Source organism: Salmo salar, chromosome ssa13 (assembly GCF_905237065.1).
Source record: "Salmo salar chromosome ssa13, Ssal_v3.1, whole genome shotgun sequence".
NCBI classification, from domain to species: Eukaryota; Metazoa; Chordata; class Actinopteri; order Salmoniformes; family Salmonidae; genus Salmo; species Salmo salar.
In genome coordinates, this window is record NC_059454.1 from 93,432,858 (window position 1) to 93,445,150 (window position 12,293).

The 12,293-nt window shown below is 44.2% G+C and overlaps 1 protein-coding gene across 4 annotated transcripts in view; it reads right to left on the reverse strand.

Moving 5' to 3' along the window:
- Positions 1 to 5,223: 5,223 nt before the first annotated feature.
- LOC106568173 (nipped-B-like protein B) overlaps positions 5,224 to 12,293 on the reverse strand; it is a 74,886-nt gene continuing 67,816 nt past the window's right edge. For all 4 annotated transcript variants that reach the window (XM_014138270.2, XM_014138269.2, XM_014138271.2 and 1 more), the window contains exons 42-47: positions 9,391 to 9,591; positions 9,102 to 9,248; positions 8,512 to 8,876; positions 6,953 to 7,127; positions 6,503 to 6,718; positions 5,224 to 6,321 (exon numbers count right to left, since the gene is read on the reverse strand). In XM_014138270.2, the coding sequence (XP_013993745.1) occupies positions 5,959 to 6,321; positions 6,503 to 6,718; positions 6,953 to 7,127; positions 8,512 to 8,876; positions 9,102 to 9,248; positions 9,391 to 9,591 (1,467 nt within the window). In that variant the 3' untranslated portion in view covers positions 5,224 to 5,958. The remainder of the gene's footprint in view (positions 6,322 to 6,502; positions 6,719 to 6,952; positions 7,128 to 8,511; positions 8,877 to 9,101; positions 9,249 to 9,390; positions 9,592 to 12,293) is intronic.

Genomic DNA, 12,293 nt, shown 5'->3' on the forward strand with positions numbered 1-12,293 from the left:
CTGTGTGATAACACTCTCAGTATCCGATGTGAACAAAACCTTTAAAACAGGTCAACATTCAAACCCTGCCGGGCCAGACGGATTACCAAGACGTGTACTCAAAGCAAGCGCCGACCAACTGTCAAGTGTCTTCACTGACATTTTCAACCTCTCCTGACCGAGTATGTAATACCCACGTTTCAAGCAGACCACCATAGTCCCTGTGCCCAAGGAAGCGAAGGTAATCTGCCTAAATGAATATCGCCCTGTGGCACTCAAGTCGGTAGCCATGAAGTGCTTTGAAAGGCTGGTCATGGCGCACATCAACAGCATCCTCCCAGACACCCAAGACCCACTCCAATTCGCATACCGCCCCAACAGATAACGCAATCTCAATCGCACTCCACACTGCACTTTCTCACCTGGACAAAAACGCACACCTATGTGAGAATGCTGTTCATTGACTACAGCTTAGCGTTCAACACCATAGTGCCCACGAAGCGCATCACTAATCTAAGGACTAAACACCTCCCTCCGCAACTGGATCTTGGACTTCCTGACGGGCCGCACCCAGGTGGTAAGAGTAGGCAATAACACATCTGCCACGTTGATCCTTAACACTGGGGCCCCTCAGGGGTGTGTACTTAGTCCCCTCCTGCATTCCCTGTTCACCTCTCATCTCTGAAGCTGGAGACTCTTACCTCCCTCACTAGCTTTAAGCACCAGCTGTCAGAGCAGCTCACAGATCACTGTACATAGCTCATCTGTAAATAGCCCATCCAATCTACCTCATCCGCATACTGTATTTATTTATCTTGCTCCTTTGCACCCCAGTATCTCAACTTGCACATTCATCCTCTGCACATCCTACCATTCCAGTGTTTAATTGCTATATTGTAATTACTTTGCCACCATGGCCTATTTATTGCCTTACCTCTCTTATCCTACCTAATTCGCACATGCTGTATATAGATTTTCCTACTGTATTATTGATTGTATGTTTGTTTATTCCATGTGTAACTCTGTTGTTGTGTGTGTGTCGAACTGCTTTGCTTTATCTTGGCCAGGTCGCAGTTGCAAATGAGAACTTGTTCCCAACTAGCCTACCTGGTTAAATAAAGGTGAAATAAAATAAAATTCACCCTCGACTGCGAGGCTAAACACGACTCCAACACCATCATTAAGTTTGGTTATGACACAACAGCGGTAGGCCTGATCACCGACAACAATGAGACGGCCTATCGGGAGGTGGTCAGAGAACTGGCCTTGTGGTGCCAGGACAACAACCTCTCACTCAATGTGAGCAAGACTAAGGAGCTGATCTTTGACTTCAGGAAAAGGCGGGGCGAACAGGCCCCATTAACATTGACGGGGCTGTAGTGCTTTATGTGACAAATAAAGTTCGATTTGATTGGCTAGGCTGATTCCATGGCAAACACAGACAGTGGCCAGACCCAGTTATCTAGGGATGTTTACTCAACTTTGAAGATATCCATATTACAAGTACACACTAGGGTTGGTCCAAACCCGTCTCTACGGACTGTCTGCTGTGATTCAGTAACGTTAGTTAACTAACACAACTTTTCTGTTTATCAAAATACGTCGGTTGGAAGTGATAGAAGTTCGTGTGGTGGCTAGCTTGTGAAAACAATGGACCAGTTAACCTACTAGCTAACTACCTAACTGCAAGACACTAGCACCTGTTGGTAAGCTAGCTAAAAACGCGGGTTAATTGCTGTATATGTTAGCTAGCTTGGTAACTAATGAGATGTATTGAATAACGTTCCCTACTATTGATACTCGCTTTTTATATATATATATATATATACACACACAGATATTCATAGAGTTCATGTTAACTGACTTATGTTATCTCAAAGAACACAACGTATAAATGATCCTAAACCTGTCAAACCTTATTTCCGGCGTTTATCCCAAAACCCGATTGTTTTCCTATACCTCAGTGTTGTTTCCCCATTCATTTCCCCCCATAGAAATGGCTGAACGAAGCAAAGGTAACTAATTTCCGGTTTTTATTACTACAAACTGGCGAACTGTCTACCCGTTAGAGGCGAATTTCCACCACGCTCTTTACCCGATGTTTTAAAAATCTGCCTAATCTTTCTTTCCACAGACCAACACGACTCCGAATAGTATTTTAGTTTTCAGTCGCATCACTGACACTGTAATGTCAATTTCTGTCCACTAAGTGGGGACAGAGTCTTAGCTATACTTTTGGACATGGTAAATAATGTACAGCTCGTGAAAGAGGCGAAGCGAGGAGCAAAGATTTTTAACAAACACAAGATGGACCACAGCCGTTTCCAATCGGAGCAAATGAATCATAGTGGGCAGAACAAGCAAGGAAGTGGGCAGAGCCAAACACAAGCTAGCGAGATCCTATTGGCGCATTCTAGCATGTATTTGAATATTTCCGTTAGGGAACGCCTACTATGTGACGTGTACGTGTTCAATAATGCAATTCACCCTTGCACGCATTTTAAACAATGCGATTTTTTGGAAACTTTGGTAAAACGTAGTCCACTCTGTACGTACAGATTCTAATTTTGTGAACAGAAAATTGTATTAAGATCAAATGTTTCATTGATGAGAAAACAACATAATGTCAGCCAAAATCCATCTCACTCAACTTCTCCCACTGTGCTTCCTCTCATCTTATTTGGTGGTGAGTGGAAATGCCAACCAGATGCCTCATATTTATACATCCGGTGAAACATCTGGCTCATTGTTCTGTGGCAAGAGGGTCCGCGTGGGAATACAGCAATAAGCAGACCGTCTCGTCTGCCTTCCCACCTTTGGGACGACTGCCATTGTTAAGGCGGAGACTATCTCATCATTATACAGTCGTGGCCAAAAGTTTTGAGAATGACGCAAATATTCATTTTCACAAAATCTGCTGCTTCAGTCTCTTTAGATATTTTTGTCAGATGTTACTATGGAATACTGAAGTATAATTACAAGCATTTCATTCCAACTGTGGCTCAGTTGGTAGAGCATGATGTTTGCAACGCCAGCATGGTGTGTGCAACGCCAGGGTTGTGGGTTCGATTCCCACAGGGGGCCAGTACAAAAAAAAAATCTAAAATAAAAAAATGTATGAAATGAAATGTATGCATTCACTACTGTAAGTCGCTCTGGATAAGAGCGTCTGCTAAATGACTAAAATGTAAATAAGTGTCAAAGGCTTTTATTGACAATTACATGAAGTTGATGCAGTCAATATTTGCAGTGTTGACCCTTCTTTTTCAAGACCTCTGCAATCCGGCCTGGCATGCTGCCAATTAACTTCTGGGCCACATCCTGACTGATGGCAGCCCATTCTTGCATAATCAATGCCTGGAGTTTGTCAGAATGTGTGGGATTTTGTTTGTCCATCCGCTTCTTGAGGATTGACCACAAGTTCTCAATGGGATTAAGGTCTGGGGAGTTTCCTGGCCGTGGACCCAAAATATAAATGTTTTGTTCCCCGAGCCACTTAGTTATCACTTTTGCCTTATGGCAAGGTGCTCCATCATGCTGGAAAAGGCATTGTTCGTCACCAAACTATTCCTGGATGGTTGGGAGAAGTTGCTTTCGGAGGTTGTGTTGGTACCATTCTTTATTCATGGCTGTGTTCTTAGGCAAAATTGTGAGTGAGCCCACTCCCTTGGCTGAGAAGCAACCCCACACATGAATGGTCTCAGGATGCTTTACTGTTGGCATGACACAGGACTGATGGTAGCGCTCACCTCGTCTTCTCCGGACAAGCTGTTTTCCGGATGCCCCAAACAATCGGAAAGGGGATTCATCAGAGAAAATGACTTTACCCCAGTCCTCAGCAGTCCAATCCCTGTACCTTTTGCAGAATATCAGTCGGTCCCTGCTGTTTTTCCTGGAGAGAAGTGGCTTCTTTGTTCCCTTCTTGACACCAGGCCATCCTCCAAAAGTCTTCGCCTCACTGCATGCAGATGCACTCACACCTGCCTGCTGCCATTCCTGAGCAAGCTCTGTACTGGTGGTGCCCCGATCCCGCAACTGAATCAACTTTAGGAGACAGTCCTGGTGCCTGCTGGACTTTCTTAGGCGCCCTGAAGCCTTCTTCACAACAGTTGAACCGCTCTCCTTGAAGTTCTTGATGATCCGATAAATGGTTGATTTAGGTGCAATCTTACAGGCAGCAGTATCCTTGCCTGTGAAGCCCTTTTTGTGCAAAGCAATGATGACGGCACGTGTTTCCTTGCAGGTAACCATGGTTGACAGAGGAAGAATAATGATTCCAAGCACCACCCTTCTTTTGAAGCTTCCAGTCTGTTATTCGAACTCAATCAGCATGACAGAATGATCTCCAGCCTTGTCCTCCTCATCACTCACACCTGTGTTAACGAGAGAATCGCTGGTCCTTTTGTGGCAGGGCTGAAATGCAGTGGAAATGTTTTTGGGGGATTCAGTTCATTTGCATGGCAAAGAGGGACTTTTCAATTAATTGCAATTCATCTGATCACTCTTCATAACATTCTGGAGTATATGCAAATTGCCATCATACAAACTGAGGCAGCAGACTTTTGTGAAAATGAATGTGTCATTCTCAAAACTTTTGGCCACGACTGTATACAGTATCTCTGGTGCAGCTCATATGCCAAATGTTAGAAAGCCTCTCATTTCCTGGTACTGAGTTAGTCCCAGGACCTTGTTTAAGCCTGAAACCAAATGGGCAGCTAGCCATATTGGCCTTTAGCATCTGACAGATGCAGCATAAACCGTTTCTTTCCGTAACAGTGGGGCTAGAGTCATATATTTCAATTTTTCAGAATATTTTTGTTCATGTGTGGATCCTCCAAGTTCATACAGTACATGGTTTTACCTTACTCAATCCAGTTCATGACAGAAACTGGCAGTGGCATACAGAAGAAACAAGATACCAGAGGGATTCACCCCTGCATTATGCAAGGCCCTCTCTGAAACGGAGTTGATGAGTCATGGATTTACAATGTTTCTGAGTTTCAGACACCTAGGTAATCAAACATGGTGCACTACTAAACCACCACATTCAACCTAAGACAAAATTGACCATATTGCAATTCTACTACTAGGGATTCAAAATACCGTCGCCTTTACCATCACCTTGGACCTTCCATGTTTTCAATCTAAAAATAAAACAAAAATTACAAGTTGACAAGAGATACTGCATGGTGGCGCACCATCCCCATGAAAAAATAAAATAAAGTCAATTGCAAACGAGACAAGTAACAAAGAGAAGTAAAAAATATTTATTGCAATATTTGCTCCGCCAGAAGTGCTGGGGATCCCTTTTCTCTCTCGGGTGACCTTTGACCTAATACATCAAATTCTACATTTACAAAAAACTCCCCTGCATGTAGGCCACAGATACTGCACGCTTCGCTTTCAACAGAATAAATTATATCCAAGAGACTCCATTGTACAGCATGGGTAAACAAATAAAGGGAATAAAACATAAAAGAAAAGGTAAAGGTTTTAAAAGTAGCTTCCCTGGAAACTGAGCTAAGCTAAAGAAATCCAACCGGTGCTAGGTTAAACTCCAAGAACACTTTATTTAGAACATTAACAGACTAATTTCCAACATTCACTTTGTTTATTTTTTTTTTAAACAGAATTTGTCAGAGATAAACATTGTTTTTTTTTGTGTTAAACTTTGATACAGTGGGAAAATCAAACAACCGAGTTGCTGTACAACAGCGAAGGAGCTTCCACGCAATGTTATCCAAACATTTCCTTCTTGTGTTTTTTCTGTTTAACTTAAACATATCCTGGATCCAGATTAAAATGTTCATCACAGACCAAAAGTTCACAATACCTGCTCTCCTCTCTCTGCTATCTCGTGCTTACATTTATGTTTTGCATGTCTGTAGTATATTTGTCTTTTCTGTATTAGAAAAACGTTGTATCCTCATAGTAGAGTTTGGCTGCAAAGAGTTTGTCTGAGAATAACCGTATAGTCGATTAGGAAGTTCCCTCCTTCGCTGAGTACAGTGACCGTAAAGTCTGCACCACTCTGTTCGTCAGCTTGTGTGCACTCGTCAAGGCGATTTTCTTGTAAATAATGTCAGACTCCTTGATAGTGTCCACCCAAGGCACCGTTTTGCGTCCGTCCCGTTTCTTAGCCTCGCCCCAGACTCCAGAGTACGAGCCAGCCATCCATTGCACTCTGTAGCCCGTGTTGGTCTTCTGGATGATGCGGGCGATCTGCGGCCGGTCCTTGTACTTGGGGCAGCAGAGGGCGATGACGTCCCTGGCGGCCAACATCTCATTCATGTGACCTGATGCCTCTGCAGAGTCGCCGTGCTTCCTCGACCGCCGTGATGACTGGGGAGAGAAACAGCAGTGTTACACCTCACATAGCATTCCTTTACTACAACATCCAACTAACTGGAGAGAGCACATAGGTTTAAGAAGCCAACATGGCAGTTATCAGTCTTCTAAGAAATCCTTAACAGGGACAATAACAGCTGTATGACAGTGCAATAACAGGCTGCTTAGGGCTCACCACTGGGGTTTTCTCATCTCCGTCGCTCTCGTCGTCGTCCGTCTCTATAGGAGCCTGGTGGTGGTTCTTGTGGTCCTGGTGGTGGTTCTTGTGGTCCTGGTGGCTGTGCCCTCCCAGCAATGAAGTGATGGCTTTGTTTCTGGCATTAGCACTGGCTGACGCCTCACCTTCCTCATCCTCTTCATCAGGGTCCAAATGCTCCATCAGTAACTTGAACTGAGAGAGACCAGAATGTTAACCAGTCTGCTGTGCTCAGACAATGCTAGTTTAATTTACTGCACACCGTTTACAAAGTACAAAAAGGAACTCCATCTGGTTCAATTCTGTTTAAATTCAGGAAGTAAATTGGAATTCCAATCCCTATTTTCCTTAACTCCATTACAGGACCCTAAACTAAACGACTCAAGACTTTAAAAAAAAGAAGGAAATGTGGTCAGAGTGAGCTCTTACATCTAGGTACTGTTTGACGATCCTCCTCTTGATGTCGTAGGTGAGTTCTACGTTGGCCAGGTCAGAGGTCAGGAAGTCCAGTGTCTGGTGAGGGCTGAAGTGCACGTGACCCTTCCTGTTCACCGCCTTCTCGTATACCTTGGCCGATTCCGTCGGAGAGTACTTTTGGATTTTACTACAGTGGGCAGAGGAAGAAGTCGAGTTTAGGTTAATTCCTCATTAAAGTGGCAATATGTAACCTTTTGGGCAACCTGACCAAATTCACATAGAAATGTCAGTTATAGATCAATCATTCTAATTGAAAGCAAGTAAAGAGGCTGTAGATCTGCTCTGTGCTCACTATTTTTATGCTTCCCGTTCTCAAGTTTTGTTTTTGCGTCTTTTACTTTTGGTATTGTACATTAGCTTCAAACAGATAAAACAACATTATTTTTGGTTATGGAAAAGTTATTTCACAGCGGTTTAGATGGTACAATGATTCTCTACACTATACTAGCTTATTTTGTCACAAATTGAAATTAGGCAAACTAAACTCAGCAAAAAAAGAAACGTTCCTTTTTCAGGACCCTGTCTTTCAAAGATAATTCGTAAAAATCGAAATAACTTCTCAGATCTTCATTGTAAAGGTTTTAAATGCTGTTTCCCATGCTTGTTCAATGAACCATAAACACCATTACACCGTGGCCTGTACTCTGGAGCAAAATCGATTTGGAGGTGAAGGGTCCGTCATGGTCTGGGGCGGTGTGTTACAGCATCATTGGACTGAGCTTGTTGTCATTGCAGGCAATCTCAAGGCTGTGCGTTACAGGGAAGACATCCTCCTCCCTCATTTGGTACCCTTCCTGCAGGCTCATCCTGAGATGACCCTCCAGCATGACAATGCCACCAGCCATACTGCTCGTTCTGTGCGTGATTTCCTGCAAGACAGGAATGTCAGTGTTCTGCCATGGCCAGCGAAGAGCCCCGATCTCAATCCCATTGAGCACGTCTGGGACCTGTTGGATCGGAGGGTGAGGGCTAGGGCCATTCCCCCAGAAATGTCTGGGAACTTGCAGGTGCCTTGGTGGAAGAGTGGGGTAACATTTCACAGCAAGAACTGACAAATCTGGTGCAGTCCATGAGGAGGAGATGCACTGCAGTACTTAATGCAGCTGGTGGCCACACCAGATACTGACTGTTACTTTTGACCCCCCCCCCCCTTTGTTCAGGGACACATTATTCCATTTCTGTTAGTCACATGTCTGTGGAACTTGTTCAGTTTATGTCTCAGTTGTTGAAACTTGTTATGTTCATACAAATATTTACACATGTTAAGTTTGCTGAAAATAAACGCAGTTGACAGTGAGAGGACGTTTCTTTTTTTGATGAGTTCATTAGAGTTTTAGCAACCAGGAAATGGCGGAGCGTTTTCTGCATAGTGCAACTTTAACTGAGAAATTGTCATGGCAACATAAAAAGACATATCAAGATATTGTGATCTTCCTAGCTCTGTCTTTCATGTCCAGTGAGGCGGTAAGGTGAGATGTTATGTGGTTGTGTTCCTCCTGGCATTGACGTACCTGTCCGAGAAGCCGTAGAGGTTCTTGAGATGCTGCTTAAGAACCAGTAGTAGTAGTATTCCCTGTGAGGCGTTGGCAAAGTCCAACAGGGGGATGGGGTTGTCAGGCAGACGCTGCATCACCTTGTCCAAGTCCTCCATTTCCAGGTCAGAGTCAGAGTCTGACTCCACAGGGGCCTGGGCCCGGTGTTTGGGCTTCTTGAGCCTGCGGACCACCTCGTCGTCCTCGTCACTACTGTTGGAGCTGATGCTGTGACGGTGATGTTCCTCCTCCGATGACGACGACGATGACGAGTTCTCCTCCTCTGACTGGTACTTCCTCTCTTTCAGCTTCTTCTCCCGCTGCCTTGGCTCTTTGAGAAGGGACTGCAGAGAGGACAGAGGAGTGAGTCAGTCATTCACAACCAAACAAAGGCTATCGTTAGGGATTGTAATAGGATATAAAACCCACGACAGCTTGTTAAAGTCTATAAAAGTCACATTATAGTTAGTGTTTTCACAAGCCTGTGCACTTGTGGCTATGTGTGATCTTTGAAGTACTTATGGCAAGGCTGCTGACAGACACTACATAGTGACGTGTGTATCACCTACCTCCTTGAAGGACTGCAGCAGGTTGCTGCCTGACACAGACAGGGTGATGTCAATGTGGTGCATGATGAAAAGAGGCTCCTCCTGGATCTGGTAGGGGAAACAGGCTAGGTTGTCTGCCATGTACAGGAGCATGTTGACCTCCATCTTCTGCAGGGGGAAAGTCACAAATACCAAACATTACTTCACAAAACTGTTCATTTTGTCTATAAAAATAAGGATTGTATATGAATGTTTACTGCTATAATACTGATTATTCTTAGTGTGTGTCTAGGGGGAAGGAGGAACTCACCGAGCTGTCATCAAACAAGTTGAGCAGAGAGATGAGGAAGGCTCGTCGGTGCTGCCGGTTGGATCGGACCATGGAGAAGAGGTGGGCGCAGAGGGCTGAGGTGGTCTCGTCCTGCCGGTAACCCCGGATCACCGTACCCTTAGCTGACCAGATAGCCTGCTGCACCTGGTAGGACATCTTCATCCCCGCCACAGCCTTCATCTGGACACACACACAACCAAACACGTTCTATACATCGATAACATACTGTACAATAGATGATCACATTACCAGCCTGTTGAGAGGCCAGTCTACTCTTCCTAGTCATTGGCGACTCCATTACCCGCAGACGTTAAGGCTAATCTAAAGACGGTGCTGGCTAAAGCTAAAACTGGCGAGTGTAGAGAGTATAGAGATATTGTTATCCACGTCGGCACCAACGATGTTAGGATGAAACAGTCAGAGGTCACCAAGCGCAACATAGCTTCAGCGTGTAAATCAGCTAGAAAGATGTGTCGGCATCGATTAATTGTCTCTGACCCCCTCCCAGTTAGGGGGAGTGATGAGCTCTACAGCAGAGTCTCACAACTCAATCGCTGGTTGAAAACTGTTTTCTGCCCCTCCCAAAAGATAGAATTTGTAGATAATTGGCCCTCTTTCTGGGACTCACCCACAAACAGGACCAAGCCTGGCCTGTTGAGGAGTGACGGACTCCATCCTAGCTGGAGGGGTGCTCTCATCTTATCTACGAACATAGACAGGGCTCTAACTCCTCTAGCTCCACAATGAAATAGGGTGCAGGCCAGGCAGCAGGCTGTTAGCCAGCCTGCCAGCTTAGTGGAGTCTGCCACTAGCACAGTCAGCGTAGTCAGCTCAGCTTTCCCCATTGAGACCGTGTCTGTGCCTCGATCTAGGTTGGGCAAAATTAAAAATGGCGGTGTTCGCTTTAGCAATCTCACTAGTATAAAGACCTCCTCCATTCCTGCCATTATTGAAAGAGATTGTGATACCTCACATCTCAAAATTGGGTTACTTAATGTTAGATCCCTCACTTCCAAGGCAGTTATAGTCAATGAACTAATCACTGATAATAATCTTGATGTGATTGGCCTGACTGAAACATGGCTTAAGCCTGATGAATTTACTGTGTTAAATGAGGCCTCACCCCCTGGTTACACTAGTGACCATACCCCCCGTGCATCCGGCAAAGGCGGAGGTGTTGCTAACATTTACGATAGCAAATTTCAATTTACAAAAAAAAAACTATGACGTTTTCGTCTTTTGAGCTTCTAGTCATGAAATCTATGCAGCCTACTCACTCACTTTTTATAGCTACTGTTTACAGGCCTCCTGGGCCATATGCAGTGTTCCTCACCTGAATTCCTATCGGATCTTGTAGTCATAGCAGATAATATTCTAATTTTTGGTGACTTTAACATTCACATGGAAAAGTCCACAGACCCACTCCAAAAGGCTTTCGGAGCCATCATCGACTCAGTGGGTTTTGTCCAGCATGTCTCTGGACCTACTCACTGCCACAGTCATACTCTGGACCTAGTTTTGTCCCATGGAATAAATGTTGTGGATCTAAATGTTTTTCCTCATAATCCTGGACTATCGGACCACCATTTTATTACGTTTGCAATTGCAACAAATAATCTGATCAGACCCCAACCAAGGAGCATTAAAAGTCGTGCTATAAATTCTCAGACAACCCAAAGATTTCTTGATGCCCTTCCAGACTGCCTCTGCCTACCCAAGGACGTCAGAGGACAAAAATCAGTTAACCACCTGACCGAGGAACTCAATTTAACCTTGCGCATTACCCTAGATGCAGTTGCACCCCTAAAAACTAAAAACATCTGTCATAAGAAACTAGCTCCCTGGTATACAGAAAATACACGAGCTCTGAAGCAAGCTTCCAGAAAATTGGAACGGAAATGGCGCCACACCAAACTGGAAGTCTTCCGACTAGCTTGGAAAGACAGTACCGTGCAGTATCGAAGAGCCCTCACTGCTGCTCGATCATCCTATTTTTCCAACTTAATTGAGGAAAATAAGAACAATCCGAAATTTCTTTTTGATACTGTCGCAAAGCTAACTAAAAAGCAGCCTTCGCAAATGGAGGATGGCTTTCACTTCAGCAGTAATAAATTTATGAACTTCTTTGAGGAAAAGATCATGATCATTAGAAAGCAAATTACAGACTCCTCTTTAAATCTGGGTATTCCTCCAAAGCTCCATTGTCCTGAGTCTACACAACTCTGCCAGGACCTAGGATCAAGGGAGATACTAAAGTGTTTTAGTACTATATCTCTTGACGCAATGATGAAAATAATCATGGCCTCCAAACCCTCAAGCTGCATACTGGACCCTATTCCAACTAAACTACTGAAAGAGCTGCTTCCTGTGCTTGGCCCTCCTATGTTGAACATAATAAACGGCTCTCTATCCACCGGATGTGTACCAAGCTCACTAAAAGTGGCAGTAATAAAGCCTCTCTTGAAAAAGCCGAATCTTGATCCAGAAATTATAAAAAACTATCGGCCTATATCGAATCTTCCATTCCTCTCAAAAATTTTAGAAAAAGCTGTTGCACAGCAACTCACTGCCTTCCTGAAGACAAACAATGTATACGAAACGCTTCAGTCTGGTTTTAGACCCCATCATAGCACTGAGACTGCACTTGTGAAGGTGGTAAATGACCTTTTAATGACGTCAGACCGAGGCTCTGCATCTGTCCTCGTGCTCCTAGATCTTAGTGCCGCTTTTGATACCATCGATCACCACATTCTTTTGGAGAGATTGGAAACCCAAATTGGTCTACATGGACAAGTTCTGGCCTGGTTTAGATCTTATCTGTCGGAAAGATATCAGTTTGTCTCTGTGAATGGTTTGTCCTCTGACAAATCAATTGTAAATTT